Source organism: Drosophila simulans, chromosome X (assembly GCF_016746395.2).
Source record: "Drosophila simulans strain w501 chromosome X, Prin_Dsim_3.1, whole genome shotgun sequence".
Lineage (NCBI taxonomy): Eukaryota > Metazoa > Arthropoda > Insecta > Diptera > Drosophilidae > Drosophila > Drosophila simulans.
In genome coordinates, this window is record NC_052525.2 from 9,022,267 (window position 1) to 9,045,532 (window position 23,266).

Sequence of the window (23,266 nt, forward strand, 5' to 3'; positions counted from 1 at the left end):
CGGTGTGTGAAGGGGATGAAGGGGGAGGGGGGCACATAGCCCCATCGATCCGCCCTGTCGCCCTTTGCCACTCCCATTTTTGTATCATCATTGTTGGTTGGTTACATAAATTCGCATTGTTGTTGCTGTTCTTGGCGCGCTGTGTGTAATTAATTATTCAAAAACAATTAACTTTGCCAGCCGGCACACCTATGCACACACACATACCAGCACACACCGAGGGCAGGCATTAGAAAGCACAGTTAGAATGCATAAAATATGCGACGTTTGGCAGAGTCTGCGCGTGTGTGTGTGTGTGTGTGCGAGGGCAGTAAAGGTATGCATGTGGCCATATTGTTTGCATATAGACAGAGTCTATTCGCTGAATTAAGCCCCCACTTTTCCGCCCATTTTCCAGCCCGCCCTTTTCGCACCGGAGAAAGTTGAATGAAAACTGCCAAAAATTTGTTTAAATTTCAATTAAAATAGTTCGCAGCTAAACAAGCCAGTTATGTTACAACTATTCACCTAAAAACAAAAAAGAGTGATATAATGAAGAGTTTACATTTCGCAACTACTGCGATGAAAAAAACCATTCAAATAGTTAAATGAAATGCGCAGCAAGGTCAAACTCCGAAAAAATAACTATTTAAAGAACTCATTATGTATTTAAAATTACAATGCCAGTGTGAATGATTTTCTTAAGCGAATCATCCCGTTACTTAAATCCTATTTAAAGCTTACTTTGCTTCCTAAAATACCAAGGCAAACCGGATTGCGTAATAATCGAGTATATATACATATGTACATATATTTAATTTCGAGCAGAATATTTAAGGCTTTCGTCCCGAGTTGCCCGACTTCACTGTTTGATTAGTCAACTTATTTATTTATTTATTAAACATGTTTCGTTATTGTGTACGTCTGGCTTTCGCTTTTGTGGCGACTGTAATGCGATTCCAAGTATTTATTTATTATTACAACGATTTGCGAATGGATTCGTTCCGTTGAGGTTTATATGTATGTATATGTACAAATGAATATACATACATACATATGGACAAGGATCGACTTGAAGTCGAGGCCGATTTGCTTGTCAATTAGAAGGGAATTACTGCGACCAGCGAATGCGGAAAAATGATTGGAAAATTGATGGAAAAAATGTTTAAAATTGCATGGCCAATGGCCGTGCGGTTGATATCCGGTGTTGCCAAAAACGTTAATACCCACATGTTTTGGCTTCTTTTCCCCCTTGCATCTGCCATAATTGAAACGTTATCGATCCGAATGCAGTATTTATTTAAATTAAATGCAGTGAAACTACAAAATTCAAAATCGTTTGCAGGTGTTCCCCCAAATGACAAAATATTATAAAAAAATCTAACAAAAACCCACGAACTGCTGCGCAAAAAAAAAATTAAAGAAAATTTTCCATTTAGATGCGCGCTGCACACACACTCGTAAATGTGGAAAAAACCAGGCCAAAAGCAAACCGAAAATATTTCGTAAAGAATTTATGAGCCACACACAAATTAAGTGAACTTTGTGCAACATTTTGGAAAAATCCCACTCGCCTCTAAAAGCCGAAACAAATAAACTAATAAATAGGTAACTTAATCTCTGGCCAAATTGAAAAGGAGAATTTAAAACGAGTTTCCATTTTACGCCGTCGGTTCCCCGGAATTTTCATTTCATTCACTTTGACTAGGGCTTAATTGGTTGGGATTTGAATGCTTTGCAATTAAAGCCTCAAATGAATCGTTGAAAATACTGAGAAAATGAATCGAAAAGCGTTCAGGGGAATAAACTGCTGGCCAAAAGTACGTAAATTGGCCAGCCAAGAACTTGAAACTCTTGTTCAAATGAGAAATAGAAAAAACACCTATCTTTGTACATGTTTATGCATGTACATACATACATACATACCTGAAGGAATAATCTCGATAGCACATCTTAACCGTTATTGATTGAAATGAACACCCGCTAGTTTTTCACTTTTTACCGTTTTGTTCTCACTACCGTATACCGATAAGAAATGCTTGTTTATTCTTGAATAAGTTCGATATAAAACAAAAATATAAAAAACCCGTTTACTTTGCCGATTTGAGTCCCTATCAATAAATCCACTTCATGGCATTATACTTTTTAATCAGCGCATCCGAATGCTTCTGCCACTAAATTGCACAAAGATGACGAGATTTTGCTGCCAAGTTATCTACTTTTGATCTGCGCATTCTTCTCATACTTCTGTACGAATTATCTAACAGGGTGGACCTGTTGCGTGTTAATGCTTAAATAATATACTATTTTAAATAAAATACAGATTTAAGTCAAATTTACTGGCATTAATATAAGAAGTTGCGGCAATGTTTATGTGCAGTGCCAACACTGCGTATGAGTAATTTAATACGCACTGTTGCCGCACCTGAAATTTTCAACATAATCTGAAGTAGTTTTTATAGTAAATAATATTATTTTAATTTATAGGAATTCAGCCAAATAGTCCTCTTTTGGTCCACTCTAGCCTCTCTTTACCTCTCCCCAGTTGCCATCTACTTCGCCAGAGTGCCAGTGGCTTGCTGCAGTTCTCTCGTGCACATGCACTGAGAGCAACGATTGTGTTTGCCTGTGTGTTTTGCTGTCTGTCTGTCCGTTGCTGTAATTGTTGTTGCTGTCATTGTTGCCCTTGTTGTTGTTGCTGGAACGGTGATCGCCGGTGCCTGGTACCGAATGCTGCACGTGAGTGGCAGGGAGACGCAGCGAGGCGGGGCGCGACAGAGAGGCAAGATGAAAATAAATAAATGAAAGAAAGAAATACACAGCAAAAGGCAACAACAAAACGGCGAGCAATAAAGAAACCAACAACAAAAACAACAAAGACAATGAGAGTGAAGAGCAAAAACAACAACAAAATGGAAAAAAATTGTTTATAGCTGAAAAATACCTCTTGTGGGAAAGAGGCGGCAAGCCGATGGCGGGGGAGAGGGCAGAGACAATAAAATTAAAATAAAGAGAACAACAAAAATCGAAAAAGCGACCGGCTGACCTATGATGCTATTACCGGCGATCATCTCAGTCTCGCCATCTCGCTCATTCTCGCTCTGCGAAGGGAGACGAAAGTGGAAGAGGTAAATGCAACAAAAACAAAAGCAAAAAATCGTGATGATAAAAAAATGAAAATAAACTGGATAAAAGAAACAGATTTCTACATACATTTTTATATTAATTCAAAAATTACATATGTTATCATTTTCAATAAGCTACATTATTGAGCATATTTTCAAATCAAAGGATTCAAGCTGCGAACTTAATATTATTAATAGAAATAATTATGAGACTTTCCCACAATATGTATGCAACTTAAGTTAAGCAAGTTTGAAAATTGAATAAATTAAGATTTATTGCAATTTTCAATTTGCCTCAATATTTTCTTGGACTAGTTGGCAACCCTGGTTGCCGCAGCAACAATTAGAGCCGGCCGGCTAGCCAGACAAAAAAAAAAATATATAAATAAAAAAACAAGGCAGTCAAGCGTGAGGCAGCGGCTGCGAATGCAACTGCAACAGCGATTGCAGTTTGAACTGGTTTTCACCTGAGCTTGTCAACTCGGCGGAAAGCGGGTCGAAAGAAGAGGGTAGCGAAAAGCCGCTAGATTTGCCTAGAAACTGACTGGGATTTCAGATCGCCTTGGCGACCGAGATCGCTGGAGGCCGGAATATACACCAATGAGCATATTTATTGGCATTGGCATGCAATTTAAATGGCCGCGACAGTTGCGCATTGAACGTTTGCCAAATGCTTGGGCGAAAGTTAACAGCAGCGGTCAGCATAATAGGTGAGGTAATGCAAAAAATACTCTGATGTAATGTTCAAATATCATATAATGATAATTATCTGGTTTTTATGAAAATAAATGTAATTATTTTTTTCTTAAATAAGTAAAGGTACTATGTGTTTATAAATTTAATATTGCTGAGACCCTTCTCTATTTTCATTGTTTGCAGTGTAAGCTTGTGTGTGTTTGCCTTTGGTGGCAAAGTTTGCCAAGAGCCTTTTGGGTTGGTCAAAGTATTAGCAAAGTTATTTGCCCGCAACGGGCCAAGCGACCGCAACAGCAGCAGCGTCAGGCGGCAGAAGCAACTGCAGCAACAGCAACAGCAACAGCAGCAACAAAAGGCAACTGCAACACACACTGCAATTAACTTTGCGGTCAACAGCCACCCACTGGCCAACTGCCTTTGTGTGTGCGTGTGCATGCTAGTCAGTGTATTGGTGAGTGAGTGGAAAGAAGAAGCTGATGCTGCGGTTGCCGCTGATGTTGCTCGTGTTGTTGTTGCGACTGCAGCTGATGTTGCTGCCGTCGTCTGTGATTAAAGGCCAAATGACAGCAGCAACAAGCGGCCAAAAACAAGCTGCAGCTGCGAGTTTCAAGGATAAGCGAATGGTATATGCCTTCGATGATTTTGTTATGATTTTTATACCTAATTAAACTGGCATAGCAAAACAACTGCACTCAATTTCGGTGCTTAAATAATTATGAAAATCTTTCAAGTTGATGCATCATAATCAAAGTTCTGAGGAACCCTGCCCAAATTACAGGGTATCAACGTTGTCAACTGCATTGCCTTTGGCTTGCAGCGCGTTGCATTGCATTTCATTGCATTGAAATGGGTGTCACTCTGTAACTAGCACATTCGCGATAATGATAATGCATAATCATAATGATGATGATGATGATGATGATGGCGATGGCGATGATGGTGAGGATGGGGCTGATCATGGGGCTGATTACGATGATTATGATGATGGGGCAAGCGACTCCTTCAAAATGCGGCATTCTCTCGCTGGCTCATCAACAACAGCAGCAGCAGCAACATCAGCGTCATATTGAAACTGGAATTTGAATCCGGTTGTCGGCTGTTATGAAGCTCCCTTCTTTTGCAAAAGACCCCCCGACTGGCAACCCCCCCTCCCCGGAATGCTGAGGCAAATGTTGTTTGTGCCATGTTTATTAAATGCCATTAAAGCCATTTCTTCAGCCTTTGGCTTTTGCTCTTTGAATGGCAACTGCAGGCGATATTTAGGGGAATCTCGGGGTACACGGAAGTGTGCGTCACACTGTGGGAGAGTTGCATTGTCAGCAGAAAGCAGCGCTGCTCAAATGTCAAAAGGTACATCAGCAACAAGAACGACACGAGCAACAACATCAGCAGCAGCAACTGTAGCAGCAACATCAGCAGCAGCAGCAGCAGCAGCAACTGCAACAGCAACTGCAGCAGCAACATCAAGCGCAATCAGCAAATTGCATTAAATGACTTTGTATTGCAATTGTTGGCTCTCCCAGTGATATATCTTTGATGTATACCATACATATAAGTTTGGATATATAGCGAACAGCTTTATCGGAGCAGAAGACACAAATTGAGAAAAGTGAAAGAAAGGAGAACGGGTTCGTCATATCCGTCATACGAATTGAACTTGGACCTCCTTATTCAGTAAATATAAAAATATATATATATATATTTCATTGTATTATTATCATAGAATTCCAAATATTTTTTACTAACATTTAAACTGATTTAAAGTGACCGCCGCTCGCGCTGGCCATGTAATATTCATATATTTAAAAGCTTATGCCACAATAATCGATTTGGCTAGCAGCAAATCATAAAGCATAAAACTGACAACTGGCTGACAGGCGGGCAGGCGGCCGAAAAGCGTTGAAAAATGTTTTGTTTCTTTTAAACGGATTATCTTGTGAATTGTTTGACATTTGCTTAATTCCCGTGGGCTTATGCGTTTTTCCGCTTCAAAGTAACATCACAGTTAGGCTTAAAATAGCGCTTGCTTGGACATTTATCAACGTTATCACACACCCCCAAGTCCACCCTTATCATCACTTTCACAACTCATTTTCCAGCTCATTTTTCATTTGCTTTAATAAGCAATTTGATCGCTTGTCTTGACATTTACTGTTTACACATTTCTCTTCCTTCTCGGCTCTTCGCTTCTACACACACAGTGAACACTCGTAGTAGTAGTTTGCCCATGAAAGTCCATTCTCATTCTCATTCCCATTCTCATTCCCATTCCCATTCCCATTCCAGAACAGCCTGCATCAAGGGCAGAAAATCTGAAAATCTGTGGCGCACATTAAAACGTTTCACTTAATTAAAATCAACGGCAACACAGGAACACAGCAACAAAAACGACTGCAAAATGACCGCCCCCATATATAAAGTATGGCATCCCCCTATATAAATAAATATGTATATATATATACATACATATATATACAGGCGCTAATAGTGCGATGTGAGCGTGTTCGTTCGTGTGAGAGCGTTGAAAAAACACGAAGGAGAAAAAAAATGTAAGAATATAAGAATTCAGAGCAGTGGCAAAGACGTGGCTCGAGAGCTTCCAGCATTTTTTCTACTTTGTGTGACTAACGACTTGAAATTGCGCTTATTAAGACTTCCTGATTCATAATTTCTGGCAGCACTAGCAACAACAACAGCAATGACAACTATAGACAAGTGCTTAAAGGCGTCGTAACGAATGGGAAATACCCTGTGCTTAAATATAAGAACGGGTTGAAAGTAATTGGCATTTTATATAGCCAACTTTTATTAGGCTTTGAAAAGGGCTTATGCCGTTTGATTTTTATAGCGACAGCTTTAAATACATTGTTAAGCGGAATAATACAAATATTAGTAGAAAGGGCCAATAAAAATGTTAATAAATTATCTGACTGTTGTGACTTGTTATCCGTTTTGCATAAATTGTTGCAAAATAATATATTTCCAGCTAAATCATTCGTATAAAATATTAGCCATTTTACAACGCGAATTCTTAAGGTTTAGAGAAGCACTCACACTAAACTTATTTCCAGTCACTTTGCATTGTTATTCAAAAACATAAATTCAAATAATGTATTAACCATTTTTACGACCCTAGTTCTAAGGCTCTAAAGTGCGAATAACATTCGTCACACGATTTATCTATTTTCCGGAACTTAAATGACATAATTCCCTTATCCGATACCCTGTAATTCATCCGCCAAAATCAGAAAGCAAAAGCCACCGACTTGGCCGCGAAAAATTTGCGGGGAATGTGGTAAGGGATTTGCTTTGCTCTCACTTCCCACTTATTTCATTTTTCCTCATTTTTTTTTTTTTACTTAAACTCTCCTTTTTATTTTCGTTGTTGTCTGGCTTTTGTTTTCGGTGTGTAACGATTTTTGTAATTTTCTTAATTTTTTGTTTCGCGCAGCCCAGCGGAATCTTTTTGTGTACATTTGGTTTGGCTTTGCGGGCTGACTCTGATTTCTTTCGATTGTCTTGTCGGGATTCACCCCACAACCAACCCCATCCCCGCCCGCCTTGTGGCATTCATAATTTTCGTTTGGGAATCGAGGGTGGGGAGGGTGTGGGTGTGGGTTGAAATGTTGGTCATGCTGCGGGCAAGATTTTCAAGTGACACGAGCAGTTACCGCCGCACACGCACACACAAACAGACCGCTTTGTGCATTAATTTGCTGGTGTGAAGTGCTAATCAATATATGGAGGCAGCAGCATATTAAGGAAATGCAATTTCCACAGGCTGCGGCCGTTTGAGAGGGGGGCGCGGGAGCGGAAAAAGTCACAAAGTCCCCCCAATTTATAAGTCAAGCATGCCGGGAAATTCCAGAGGGAGGAATGCATGGGGATCAATGACATTTTCATCGGCGACTTAAGAATGGAATGGTCAAATGTTTCGAATTATAAATTAAAGCCACGTGACGAAATTAAGTATTTAAACATAATAAATGGCAGTAGAGAAAACTGAATTGAAATAAAAACTGAGCTGCAGCTGCCTGCTGAAACATAAAATGTGAATAAATTTCCACAGTAAATTTTCTAGCTTAGCTTTTAAATTCAAGTAATATTTATAGCAATATTTGTGGGCATTTTTAGGAATTTTAAGACAGCTCGACTCACCTGGAGATCCATGGCGGTTGCGCGGTCCTTCGGTGCGCACGGCGAGCAGGGTTTCCAGGTTGCTGATGGCCACAAGGGCCAGTAGCAGCAGCGCCAGGGTTGTCAACTGGCCGCGCTGGCGGTGTTGCTGCGGTGGTTGGTGGTGCTGCTGCAGCCTCCGATCGATGGCGCTGCTGCTGTGGTGCTGTGAATGGCGGTCGCCGATGGGCGAGGATGATGAAGATGATGGTGGGCCCGAGGGGGCGGCCTCAGTGACCTGCAGCGGATCGGCGGCCGTGTGGCTGTCGCCGTCGGCGGGGTCAGGGGTCAGCAGGGCTGTCGCTGATGGTGGTCGCCAGCGAGAACGCATTCTGGCCTTGCTGGGCGGCTTGCGACCAAATCCGAATCCAATGCCCACGGGCGTCGGATTCATTTTTGGTTCGTCGGGCGCTTCGCTTGCTGCTCCGCTCCTTTCTCCTTTGCTTGTTCGGTTTCTGTGGGAATCCTCGATTCGGATTTGGGTTTTGTTCGTTTCGGTTTCTGGTGACCCTCCGGTGACCTCTTCTCTGCCCACCGCACTTCTGTCTTTTTAGGGTTGCCCGCTCCTCTGGCTTTGTTGCGTTTTACTTTTTGGGATATTTATTTTTTTCTTTTGATGGGCTGCTTTAATGAAATAAGCGGAAAATTAACGCGTTTAATATTTCTAATTTATTATTAGGGGGCGTGGCCGGGGGGCACTTGAGAGAGCAATTAATTAAATTTAACTCCCCCCTCGTTTTGGCCCGCTCGTCTTATTCCGTTTGCTCTTTTGCCTGCTAAACTTTTTTGCTTATGAAAGATAATTGCTGGCTGCCTCGCTCGCACTCTAGCCTCGTCTCTCTCTCTCGCTCACTTGCTGGCGTTTGGCCCTATCTTTTTAACACTTTTTACAATAATTGAAAAACTTTTTTCGGCTGCTTTATGTGAACTTTTGCCTTCGGCGTCTTTAAACTTTTCTCCTTTTCCCCGCGATTTTCTTTTTCGTATTTATTTTTATACAATTTTTCTTCGGTTTTTTTTTTTTTTTGTATTTTGTCGATTGTTGTACTTCAGACACTTGAAAAATAAAAATTAATATGGTGTGAGGGAGACGGAGATGGCATCTTGTCGCTTGTTGTTGTTGGCTCTTTCGTTTGGTAAGGAAATTGCATATCCCTCGGAGTTTTTCACTGAGCTCCTTCGTTTTTTGCACTGCAATCCTGCAAGTAGAAAATTGTGGGCGAAAAGTTAGCACAATGTTGATCCAGACTATTTTCCAATTATTAAGTGCAGTGCGATTAGTTTGTGGAAAGTTGTTAATCAAGAATTTGCAATAGCAATATGCTGGTAAATTTCCAAGGAAATCATTAAGAAATAGTTTTAAGGGGAACGCTTTGAGTAAAAATATATTTAAAAAAAGAACTTTTCGTTATGTAATAAAAGTGTTGACTATTTCGATTTATTGGACACTTCTATGGCGATTATGCAAATGTTCTAATACTTTCTTTTAAAAATTATTATGCAATTTCTTTTGCAATAATACCTCTACATACCACCGACCATTATCTTTTAGTGCGATTTGAAGACTCCGACTTGGAATCAAGTGGCATTACCGCATCGAAAGCGAAAGAGGAAGAAAGCGGCGTGGAAACGAGGAAGAAAATAGAACATTGAGCAGATTACATTAAATTAAAGCACAAATGAATTGCTTGACGAAGCGAAAGCGAAGAAAAATATGATGCCCAGAGATACAGGCAGAGAAAAAAAGTGAGCTGGAAAACGTGGATGCGAAATGTATTATAAAAAAAAAAAAACATGAGCAACAATCAAACACAATAGCTGGCTGAGATCATAAATATGGGTGGATTCGGCTTAGTTTTGGTTTCGGGGAGTTGGCAGATCGGAGATGGCTGCACACACAAGTGGAAAATCACGCACATCGTCTCAGAAAACCGAACAAGGCGGTGGTGGGCGGTGGGCGGTGGGCGGCTTGGCAGACACAATAACAATAAGTGGGTGGTGGTTAGTGGGTGGCTCATGCGGTTAGGTCAGAGCGAGTAGTAGGCCCGACGATGCCAACGAGTCAACAAAAGAAATTGCTAATGTGCGCAAATAAAAATGGCACAAAAAAAGCAGTACACACGCACACACACACAGATGCCCTGCTGGTATTAGACAATTGAAATTGAAAATCAGTGAAACCTGTTTTCACACACAAAAGCTCACGCACGCCAAGCTTAGGCGCACAAAATTGCAAAAAAAAAAACAAAAAAGGAAAAGGAAAAACGAAAAAAAAAATTTTTTTTTGCAAAAAAGCGAAATGAGAAAATGGCACAGAGAAAATGGAAAAACAAAAGAGGAAAATCCAATGCAAAAACACAGCGCAAAAGTTGGGGTCAAATATGAAATGCACTCGAACAGCAGAAAAGAAAAGGAAGGAAAAACATTATATAAATTGTCAACAACTCCGGGAAATTTTAATAAGGCGGAAAAATATGTACATAAAGGTATTTTTAAATGAGTTAAATTGGTTAAATAAATACTTTTTCTTTTATAACTTTTTACTACAGTTCGCAAGGCTTGATATATAAATGAATGCGAAGCAACTCAACTAAATATTTTAATGGAATTAAATACTATATTTATATATAGGCCATTTAAATAATTTATTTAATTATACCTAACTATACCTAAACTATAATTGTGTCTTAATTTGTTGTTATGACACCGTAGTGGTCCGTGAAAATCTAGAAAACCGAGAAACATTTCTATTTCCAATTCAACTCGCGGCTCCATTGAAAAATCACTTGCACATCGCCTTTTCTGCTTTCTGCAAGTCAATGGGGGAAATGCATGGAAAATTTTTCAGAGAAAATCCAACATTGCCGATGGGCGGTGGACAGTGGGCGGTAGTTGGGTGGTTGGGTGGTGGGGCGGCTGCCTATCATCGACATCAGTATCAGTATTTAGCCCATGGCCCATCGTCATCTGCGACATTTCGCTGCGCAAATGAAAAGTTACGCGAATCAGCGGCAGTCGCAGCCGCAGGGAGCGTTGTGTGTTGATGGAAGGTGGGGCGTATTGATGGAGTATGGAGCGAGGGGGCGGAGATGGGAGTGGGATTGGGTGGTTTTTCGGTTTTGTGGCATTTTTTTTTCTTTTTGGCCAGGCCGTGCACACCTGTCCGTTTTCATTACGCGGCGGCAGTCAAGAAATTGCCAAAGCCATTTTCGAAAATGGCCGCAGAAGCGAGTCGCGTTGGGTGGAGTGGGTTGGAAAATGAGAAAAGCGGGGCGGGGGAGGAGGGTAATGGGTACTACTAGGACACCGTCATAACTTGAAATTGAAATGGGCAGGGGGTAAGGGGGTAAGGGGGACCTGGGCCTAACGATCCAATCACGCGACCATCTCTAAGCCCAGTAACCCCCCAGAAAATCATTTCGGATCTGGATTTATTGCACTCTACCCTCCGCTCAGAAGAAACACCAGAATCCCGCTAATGTTCGCGCTGAAAAGCTCTCAGGGAAAATCACAAAAAAAAAAAGAGAATGGAATGAAGGAGGGAAATGGGAAAGCGAAGGATGGGTGGCATAAGATATCCAAAGACGGCACCTCAAAATGTTTTGGGCCAATTGGCCACACGCGGTTTTGGGCATCAGGTGCGCATTATGTCAGGAATGTGAAATATGATAAGAAAAACCAGACAAAAAAAAAAATGAAAATGAAAACACAATATAAATATAAATAAAAATTTACAACAATCGAAAAGGAGAGGCGGCCACACAGACGAGCCAATAATAAATAAAAATAATGCCATAAAATATACTCCAAAGTAGGGAAATGTTGCCAACAACAAGGGAATCCCAATTGAAATATTTAAATTTTGTTTTACATTAACGAAAGGTATTTATAGGAGGGGAAATAAACTGGAAAATAAATGACAAATTGAGGAAGAGTCTGGGCGAAAAAAGAAAAGCTTTTCGCAACGAAAATTGAACGAAGTAAAATGAATGAATTCTTCTGGTTACTTAAGAAGTAATCAAGAACGTGCAGTAATTGAAAAATACCTTGTTTAATAAATATTATGTTCTCTGTATTATTTAATTTTCATCACAGCTAAAAAAAACATTGTGGAATTTAATATTTCGTATTATTTTATAAATACAAAATATATATCCGATAGTAAATATTTTCTCTTTGAATAACTTTCATACGCAAAAATATTTTTGCACTCGGCCAGATAAACAATTAAACTTGAAAAATGCACATGAATAAAATTTCAAACACTACCCACATTTGTTATTTTTTTTTTTTTATAAAGCTTTTGCTTTTATTTCCCAACGCTCAAAGGCAAAACATTTTCCTTCTCTTTTGTATGCCGCACATAAATTGAAATACATATTCAATTGGAAATAACAAAAAAAAAACCGACCAATTTCCCATTCCCCAAATTTGTCGCTTTTTTCCTTGCTTTTCTTTGACCTCCTGCCATTGTCAACTAAATGTTGATGGAGGTTGATACGTCACAAGACTCAGCTCCTGACCCCCCGATCTCGTCGAGCATTGAGTTTTCCTCCAGCTGGGCAGCAACTAGTCAGCAATTTTCCACCGCCCCATTTTTCCATCTTCTCGTTTTTTTTTATTTTTTTTTTACCGCCCGGTTCTCACCTTGATTCATCATTGTTTCGTGTGTTCTGGCTTTGATATGCTTTCATTGCGAGATTTGCGATTTGCGAATGGTGGAAAAACAGGGGACTATGTATGAAAAGCGGGCTTTTTCTTTTATTTTTTAGTTGGCTCTGCTTTTGACAAATCGGGGGTAAAAATTCAATGGGTTTCCAACGTTTTTGCATGCACCGATAGGAGATAAAAAGGTGTCAGGGAAGTTGAGAGACGTTCTGGATATGCAGAGTGCAAAAATTCCAAGAATTTCGTAGAAAATTTAAGAGAAAAAATTGTCAAGGTATTGTATGTATTTAATAATTTTCAACATTCGTATTTATCATGAAAAACAAATAAAGAAACTAATTTAATGTTGATATTCCATTAAAATATTTCTTTTATATAATATTAGTACTTATAGTACTTATTTTAAGCCCTAAAAATGTGCTTATGCACGCATATGACTTATACAACCTTAAAATATTATTCAGCATTTTTTCACAGTGTAAAAAAACAGGTAAAGTGACTTTGCGGCGCCGCATTTTACTTGAATCAGCCCCTTTTTTCGCCCCTTTGGGATCTTCTTTACCTGGTCTTCTTTTAAGACAGATATTTTGTTTTCTTTTTTTTTTTTTGCAAGCTCCAAGAAGTTCTTCTTTCTTCGGCTCATTCGTTTTTCTTAATGTTGTGACGACTTTTGCTGTTTCATTCTTTGGCTTTTCCTCATTCTTTCGTCTTCAGTCTTATGCTTTCTGTCTCTCTGGGTTTCTAGTATTTGGGTTAAATATCCGAGTGAAAACTGTGTTAATGGGTGAAGTTTATATGTATGTATATATATCTGCATTTAGCCATATGTGTGTAATTGGCTCGCAATTTTTCTAGCTGCGCTTGCAGTTGGTCAAAAGTTTTTGGTCAACGCGGCAGAAAACGAGCGGAAGAGTCAATCGCAAATAAAACAGCAAAAATAGTAGTAGCTCATAACTATATATATTTGAACCCATGAAAAATCAGCACAATGCAGGCACTAATTTGATAAAGTCAGAACATCCAATATTTTATATCAAACATCGAATAAAAAACCATTTGCCTGCAGTAAAGTATTTTTGCTGATAACATTAAGGTAATTCAGCTTGAAAGGATAAAGGGAGCGAGCCCGAAATAAATCTAATTCCTTGGCTCCATTCGCACACAGTGCTGCATAAAAGTTATGCAACAGCAACATAAATCAATTGCCCTCGTCATTTTCATTTATTTATTACGTTGTTTTTTCGTTGGCCATTCAAGTAGAGTTTCCCCTCCCCTCCCCCCTCAACCACTACCCTTAGCTTAACCCCAGTTAGCCCCTCTCTTAACCCCTTTCACTTGCACCACCGCATCGCCTCACCTGCGCAACGAGGACACTGGTAAATATTTTTATTGTATTTCCTTGGTGTTTGGGCTGAGCTCGTTTTCCAGGCACCCCGATCCCAATTCCGATCCCTTTGCCGCTGCTTTACGGCTTCGATTTCAATTTTCGGGCCCAAGGGCAGATTGGCAAAAAAAAAAAAGAAAAAAAAAAGAATGGCAAAAGGAAAAGCGTAGTGACGAAGGGGAACTGCCAACAGCCAGCCAAAAAATCCCTTTTGCCACTTTTGGACATTGCCATTTTTCGCTTGCCACACACAAGCAGTTATATATCCAACTGATATTTATATGGTTCCCTACAATCCAAAGGGTATATGTATAATGCATCGTTTAACAGAAATATGTACAAATAATAACAATTAGTTTTAAAACATTTTTCAGTTTTGAAATATCATGTTAAATATATAGGGTTTTTTTTAATAACTTTCACTTAGTTTTCAACTGTTAGCCAAGGGTACTTTAATGGTCTATAGTTTACTATCCATTCTTGTGCCTGTCTGTTTCCGGGTGTTTTACTTTCTTTTCGGTTGTACAAACACCAAAATTCTTCGAATAGACTCTGCATTTAACTCGCCTTTGAGCACTGGCAAACGAAAAGCGAAAAATTCGTAACAGAAATCGAAGATTTCCTCTGTTCTTTTTTTTCTTTATTGGAGGAGGGGTGGGGGGGTTGGCTTTTGGTTGAGATGGTGGAAAACCTTTCGGGGCTTTTCGGCACGATTATCCCTTTTCTGTGCACTCAATTTGTTGGTGAAAATACTGGAGTGGGGAATCCGCTGAGGTGCTTATGCCCTTTGAACTTTTGCCCACCAACTGACTATCTGACTGACTGAATGAATGAGTGACTCACTGACTGACTGACTGCCTGACTGACTGACTGACTGGCGGACTGAGTGAGTGAGTGACAGCACAACGCTGGTGTCTGGCATTAAATGGCTTTCCAGCCTTAAGCTATAGAGTTTCGCTTTTGTTTTCACACGGCATCGGTATCGATGCTATATAAACCCTATATCCCACATATGTGATGTCTCGCCATAAATTAAAACCAAACGAATAATAGATCCGAAGCCCTCGAGGGTCGAGTGGAGAGAGTCCGAGTCCAGCGAACCACATCGAAATCTGTAGTTCGAGCCCCACTATCCACAATTCAAAATCCGATGCCATTAATCACAATCAGCAATCGGTTAAAGGAGCCAAATCATGCCAAACAACGACCAGATTAGTGCCAATAATAATAATAATGGGAATAATAGCTCAACTGTCATTTAAAGATTTATTTAACCACCCAACAATAGAAATAAAAAAAAAAAACATCAAAAGACTTACAAATAACGGGTGTGGGTGGGATAGTTTTATTCCATTTTCCGTTCGGTCTTATTTTCCAAAAACTGAAGCGGAAATTTACGCACCAACTAGCATAATTAATGTTCAAATGGAATGGCAAAATGACAAAAAGATATTCAGGGGCGGCGAAGTGATTACAGTGAAAAGAATTACTTTCAATTTGCCCGCATTAAGAAAGCATACAAATTATAAGATATATTAAAGTGAATAATATAATAATAATATTACTTTGAAATTCGAAAATAATATTGTAAGATTTCAGAATAGTTTTCTGAGTTTCATTAGAAGTTTTTTAACTCAACATTTTCTGCAAGTGCAGCCCTATTTTGGCGCTAGACAAAGGTCAATTTCGACCTCTCCAATTTTCTTTTTTTTTTTAAAGGAAGTTGCATTGATGCGGGCCTCCAGAGTCGACGACGATACTAATGGAAAATTGAGGGAGCGACAGAGGGACGACGAACTGCATCCGGAAAAATTAGTGAGCGGAAAATGGGAAAAAAATCTGCGCTCAAAGTGAAAGCCATTGCCATATAGCCCCGGCCAAAGCCAAAGCCAAAACCAAAGCCAAAGCTGAAGCCAATAGATAGGCACACAGAAAACCCAACTGCAGTCGAGAGTGATGGAATGAAATGGACTTGACTTGGAGTCAAGATGACTTGACTTGACAGCCGGCGCCCATCTGAAGTGTCGAATGTTGTTGTACATTTTCCTGATTTTCACCAGATTTTTCCGAGCCCCAACACCCCCCCTGCCCCACACACGCTTGTTGTTCTTGGGATTTGTAGAGGTGCGACACAGGCGACACACCTTAAAAAATCCCAATGAAGATAGACAGTAGCCAAGGCGGAAATATGCTACAGTGGAGTCTGCAAAAAAAAGTCGAGGAAAAAGGTGGAACAAAAAAATAGAGGCAATGGAAAACCCAAGCCAAAATGGGGAGGAGCAGTTACAGTTCCAGCCAGCTGCGCCCAATTTCAATTTCAACTTCTCCGCCGCTTTCCACTCGCTGGCAAAATAACAATTTTCAATAATAAAAATGTTGCAGAAAAGCAAGAAAAAAAAAAAAAGATGGGTAGCAAAAGGGGAGCCAACTGATTGAATCGGGGGAATTTTCAAGGAGCAGAGATGACGATCTATTGCTCAGCTGACCATGGATGGCATCTAAAGTCAAGTCAAACTCTAAACAAAAAACAAAAAAGCTGAAGCAAAGAACTCAACTGAAGATGTGAGTTTATATCTGATAGATGTCGCTTGGAATCGGGGGAAAAGGTTTTTCGCTACCAAGCAAAATAGTGGGGCAAAATTATTGAAAGTAATAAAAATGAAATGCAATCAGGTTCTACATTATAACACCTCACTTAACTGCACTATTGTATCTATTTATATGTCTTAATAAGATAAACATTTCTAAGCCCATTAATAATTTTAAAGATTTCTAACTATAATTGAATTTATAGTTATAGTGCCATTAAATTTAATGCTCAGATAATAATTATTGAATTACATCTGATAGCTCAGCATAAATAAATCAAATAGAGAATAATATTTGTATCGCATATCTATACCAGAAACATGTGTTCCCTTTCCTATTTCTAAATAAAACATCAGATGTTATTGTGGGAAAATTCGAGTATGTTGTTCTGATACCACTTAATAAATTGTCGCCCATAAATCACAATTGAAAGAGCCACTTTAGCGAAAGTATCTCACTTGATAAATCTCTAATAATTCAAATAAAATGTTTCACTCTGCAGACAAAATCTCGAATTTCCCCAATAAGCCACACATGTTCTGAAATAAATTTAAGAGTTTTAAAAAAATGGGATTTGAAACCACTGTTGGAGAGTCTCCGAATCGTTTCGATTCGACAAACAAACTTGTCGAGAGGTATTATTTTTTTTTTAGCTTTTTCGCCATTTGTTTGCTCGATTTTGTGTGGCAACATTGAACTTGAATGGCTGTTGTTTGGCCCCATATCGAAAATATATAGACAACGCACATATATATAGCCAGAAATCTGGATTTTATGCTCTTACAACCAAATCCAATCAAAATTTTTGTTGGCCAACACAACAACGGGAAAAAAGCGCAAACCCGGTATAAGGAAAATCAAATCAAATCCATTAGAATGCCATGCCAAAAACGATTTGATAAAAATGCGTGCGAATGCAATTAGATTGTTGCACTTTTACGTTGCCAATCGTTATTCCTGCCAAACTAATGCGATTTGATGGTCGCACATTGTCGAGGGCAACTGCCACGCCCACAAATAAATATGGGAGGGCCAACCAAAAGCCTCATGTTTTTATGTGAAATCCGCCAGCAATTAATCACGGCTTGGCGCTTCTCGGCAAAAAAAAAATAAGAGAAGTAAAAAAAGACAGTGGAAACAATTTGCCCTCCACATGTTTCATTGAAATATATATCCAGATGTTCAACCTCAGACTCAGCAAATGTGTGTAAATTATTTCCGCCGATATCGGAATACTCTGCACGCAGTTCGGTTATTCAATACCTTTGATTACACTTATGCGGAAAGAAAACACGACTGGGTATCAGTTTCTTGAGTTAGTCATAAATATCTTAGAACGGATGGTATCGCATTTCAGTGCAAGATTTCTGCAGAGCGTGCTAAAAATAATTTTCGTTCTTGGGGAGCCAGCAATAAATATAAAAAAAATAAATAAACATTATCGATTATCGAATTTTATTTATAGTTTGGCTTAAAGTTTATAAAAGACTGCATATTCACTGGTTAGTGGAAATAGCCTTACTTCAATGGCAGTGCAATTCATTGGCAAAGAGCAAACATGAAATGGAGGCAATAAAAGCAATTTATTAAATCGTCACATGATCGCAGAGCATTTTTGTTTGTTTACGATTGCATTCGTATTTCTTGCTATTTTTTTTTACATTTTAGTAAGTTTTTTTCTACCTGTCTGTGTCGGCTTTGCATATTTACTTACTCATTCATCTCAATGCATTTACCATGTACGATATGTATTGATATAATGTATATAAAGGAGAGGACCATCCAATAAAAATCATTCGCAAATGACCAAAAACAGAAATAAACATGAACATATTGGTGTTAATTTTATAATTTCCAGTCACGTTCGCTTATTTGCTTTGTCTTTTGCACATTTTGCGACTTCCAATGGCCCCAAAAAGAGGAGAAAAGACGAGAGGAAGGCATGGGGGATGGGAGTGGCTCGTTTCCGATGGGAATTGATATAATTAGCCGCCGAGCTTAACCCATTTTGGCGGACTCTTAAAAAAACACAGCTGGCATTCATATAAAAATCACGCGAGTCTTATAAGAAATTATACACCACCAATTTTGAGCAAAATTGAAGTAGCTGCAAATCAAGAAATCGTATCAAAGCTGTGCCTTTATCTAAAACGCCTCTATTGGGAGCCCTAAATTTTGGTTTATATCTTCATTGGATCAATTTAATGGGACATACCAAAATGCACTTTAATTGGTTTAAGTATTTTACCCCTATATCATGAGTGTCACAACTTCAAAAAGCGTTCAACTTGAAAGCCGTGTCCGCTATGTACATTGAACTTTCCGATTTGAGTGCATGTCCCTAACAAATTTCAAATTACATTACCAGGGGGGGCTTGTAATCACCCCTTAACCCATCTGTTGCCACCACTTTTGCAGGGTTACTTTGGGGCTCACACATGCAAACATAAAGATTTTCTGCGAAATGCAAAATGAGAAGCCATAGAAAATGATTGCAGGCCAACTGCATCGATAATTATTTTAATAGATCACCCTCAAACGCTTACTGTTTGTGTTTTTATTTTGGTTTTCCAACCTGTTGCCCAGTTAGCCGGTCTTTTTTCCTGTTTTTTATGTTTTTTTTTTGTGATTTGCCCCTCGCGGGCTAATGTGAGGTTTCGGTTTACATACGCTGGCGCACTTCGTAATTTTCAACTATTTTCCATTTCCATTATTTTCCCTGGCCAAACACACACACACACGCGCAGAGCTTAGAAAATCTGTGTAACCGCACAACAACCAAATAACAGAAAAAAAAACAGGAAAAAATACACAAAGAGAAAAACCAACACAGTGCGAAGGAGACGGCGACGGAGAAGGCGAATGCGAAGACGACAAAAGGGTCATTCACATTGCGGTGTGCGTGGCCCCCCATTTCAGGCTGGGTTAAAAAGAGGGGGTGGGGTTTTGGCCGGTTTGTGGGTAGTACCTAGTAGTGGGGGGGAGGGGGCTTAGTGGGGGGCTTAAGAGGGGGCACAATGTACCACAGTAGCGGATATATCGGGCTGGCTTCAAAGCAACAGGCGAGACAAACAGCAACAATGCGGCCGAGTCAAGTATCTGTATCTGTGTATCTGTATCTGTGTCCACGTTTGTTTTCAACGATATCTTTTGAATACATTAGCGACTCTGGCGGAAAAAATACAGAGACAACCCGAAAGCAAACGGTGCTGAAAAATAGGTAACAACAAAATACAAGCGACTATTTCTTCTTGGCTTTTCTTTTTTTCAAGCCAAACATGTGCAAAAAGATGTGATGTTCGATGGCCGCTAGAAATAGCGAATTGTGTAATGAAAGCTCGTCAAGCAAATCACTTCAGATGCAGATACGCTCAAATGGCCCTACAAAACAGAAGATACTTCGCGAGATTACCATGTGGAAAGTCTTCTTGTTTATCTTTATAAATTTATTTAAGTTGCACTTTTCGATAGTTTAGTCGCAGAATAATCTTATATATGATGCAAGGTGTTTGCTGACTTTATCACATGTATCTACACATAAGCCTAGTTTTACTTAATAGCCACACAATAACCAAAGTAATTTAATCCCCAGCTTCGTGTCTGCTTTATTTCCATTCCTTCCTATGCCACACGCTTATTTTGCCTAGTTTTTTTTTTTTGGGGGAATTCGTAATTGTGCCCAGCGTATCTAAGTATCTGGGTATCTGCCGCCTGGCACTCATGTATCCGTGCGGTCGACGCTTTCTTTTTTCGGACAGTTTAATGAACACAGGAAACGGAAATCGTTTTGTAAGTGTCTGTGTGTCGGTGTCAGCCAAATGCGTTAGACAGAGATAGAAACTGCTAGAGGGAAAGAGTACGCGCAATATGAACAGTGGTCAAATGCAAGCATTTTTCATAATTTACGTCTCAAAAATTTCGAACATATCTCTTTTATGCGAAAAGTTTTGACAGGAATGGCAGCAAAAAAATAAAAAAAAAATCATTCAAACCAGAGCTTATCTTCCGTTTGATTTTCCACATGCTGCGTTTTAGTTGTTCATTAATTAATTGCATTTGATTTGGCCACCCAAAAAGCATTTAAAAAAAAAGTTTCAAACTATTTGAAACATTAAAAACTTTTGGGCTTCCCCGGCACTTTATTCTATATTTTTTATATTTTTTTGCGAGACCGCGAGCGTTTACCATGCATACTAACTGACTATTAATGCGAGCAGCAGCAGAAGGAGCAGCAGCAACTGGCCGGCGGCAACACAAAAAGTTTCAACTCCATATGGAGCCCCAGTGGCAAGGAGAAAGAAGCAGCAACATCGCAGCAGCAACAGCAACAGCAACAGCAGCAGCAGCAACATCAGTGCAAACAGCATTAGGAACAGCAGCAGCAAAACGCAATTAGCAGCAGTAACAACGCCAGTAACACTTACAACAGCAACAGGCAGCAGCAGCAACTGCAACTGCAGCAACAGCAACAGCAACTGCAACTGCAGCAACAGCAACTGCAACTGCAGCAGCAGCAACAGCAACTGCAGCAAGACGACTACCATCAGCAACATATGTGCACAAGAGCAACATCAACAGCTTGAGATGAAAGCGGCAAGAGCAATCCAATTTATAAAATCATAAAACTATGCCCAACAAGTGGAAAATAAAGGAAATCCTGCAGTTATAAAGTTCGTAAAACTACAAAAGAAAGGGGAAACTTGTTGGAATTTGAAGAGACGGTTTTTTTTTTTTTTTTTTTGTATGTACAGGTGCCACTCGAAATCAAATAAGGGAAAAAATGTTAAAAGGAACTTTTGCGGAGAAAAAGTTAATATTTTCTTGATGCCCTATTTTAGTTACCTTAATTGCGTTTAGGAAAAAAACATTTGCAGAAACAAAGCAAAAGCGGCAATATGATGAAAACCAAAGCAAAACCGAAACGTAATCCGGCAACCAAAAAAACAGAGCCAAATTTAAAATGTTTGCCTTCAGGCCATAAACAAGAAACAATTGTTTTTTAGCAAATGAAGAGAGAGAGAGAGAGTTAAAAAAAAGGGAGAAACATACCACTTCGCAAAAAATCGTTACTAACATTTTAAAATTAACTGCAATTTTTGAAATATAACTTGGCGACACTAAATAAATAAAACCAGCACAATAAATATTTCAGCCTTAGAATGGAAATTAGTGAATAGTTAATAAATTGTTTTATTTCTCAGAGAAACTTAAAAGTGTTTATGTGTATTCAATGTTTCGAAAAATAATGTTAAATTTAGAAAGCTTATTTTCATAAATTTGGTTGAGTTTTTGGTCATATATTCTCTCAGTGTCGTGGCTCGCTGCTAACTCCTCTATCTTTTTCCGTTTCTTCACTTTTTGTTGTTGCTATAATTTAGCTACCTACGTTTGTTGTTGATGAGGATGCTGCCAGCAACAACAACAACAACAACCACAGCGGCAACAACATTAAAAACAACAAGAAAACGAAGGGAGAGTTACGTTGACGGGCTCCCAAGCCCATTAAAACTGAACGTAAACCAAAAAATTAGGTTGCCACCAGACACACACACACACTCGGATACTGTGAAACACACACAGATAGCCTGAAACACACACAGATACTCTGAAACACACACACAGATACTCTGAAACACACACACAGATACTCAAACACACACACATGGCAAACTTTGAGTCACTTGAAAATTTTTGGATGCCAGACGAAGGAGAGCGGCCACCAAACAATAACGGTAGATCGGGGCAGCAGGATGAGGATGTGAACGAGAGTGAGGAGGAGCAGGAGGAGGAGGAGGAGTTGTGGGTGCAAGTAGCTAGGGATACTACAGGAGGCACCGGGGTGCAAGGTTCGAGTACGGGACCCGCACCTTTTTTGCCATAGCTCTCGCATAGCCGAAAATAATGAGCATACAAAATTTATGAAACACATGCACACCACCACCAAGCAAAGATGAATGCGGCGATGAAGGGGGATGTGCGCTGATATGACAAGAGTTACGACAAATACACGGCAAACAATTGGGTGCAAATATATAAAATATTAAGCAAAAACAAACGTGTTTAACAATTATTGAGACTATGGCTTAGTACTTGAGATAGCAACACCTAAGATCTGTCAGACTTGTGAAAGAGTATTTGTTGATGTATCTTCCCGCTCCCCATTTCTCGCAGTGCATCTTTGAGGCATTGCACACGGCCTGGCATTTGAAACGTTTCTAGTTTTCGGTTTCGGCCAGATACAATTGCAGCAGTTGCAGCAGCAGAGGAAGATGCTACCCGTAATAAGGATGATGACTGCGATGATGATGGTAGAGAGACCCCTAGCTTACCCCCCACTCCCCACCGCCCCTCTCCAACCCAAAGCCTGTCCGTCACTGTCCAAACTGCAAACGCGTATTCATAATGAGACTCCAATCTGACGGTTGTTATACCCTCGTTGGCCCCCGTGAAAACCCGGCCGCCCCTCCGTGCCCCCTTCTTCACAGCGCCCATGTATGTGCGCCATACAATGCTCAGATAAATTGCTAGAAGTAGCTACTAATTTGCAGTTAGTCGTTTCGCAACAACAACAGAGACAAAATAGCACAAAACGGAGTAGCTGTTGCTGGGAAAACCAGCAGAAGACGAAGGAAAAGCGGCGGAGAAAATG

The 23,266-nt window shown here is 39.7% G+C and overlaps 1 protein-coding gene across 5 annotated transcripts in view; it reads right to left on the minus strand.

The window, feature by feature from the left end:
• LOC6739860 (low-density lipoprotein receptor-related protein 2) overlaps positions 1 to 23,266 on the minus strand; it is a 147,667-nt gene that overhangs the window by 103,448 nt on the left and 20,953 nt on the right. For 2 of the 5 annotated variants that reach the window (XM_039297999.2, XM_039297998.2), the window contains exon 2: positions 7,959 to 9,175. In XM_039297999.2, coding sequence (XP_039153933.1) covers positions 7,959 to 8,370 — 412 coding nt within the window. In that variant the 5' untranslated portion in view covers positions 8,371 to 9,175. The remainder of the gene's footprint in view (positions 1 to 7,958; positions 9,176 to 23,266) is intronic. The other 3 variants (XM_039298001.2, XM_039298000.2, XM_044923682.1) reach the window with 2 other exon arrangements.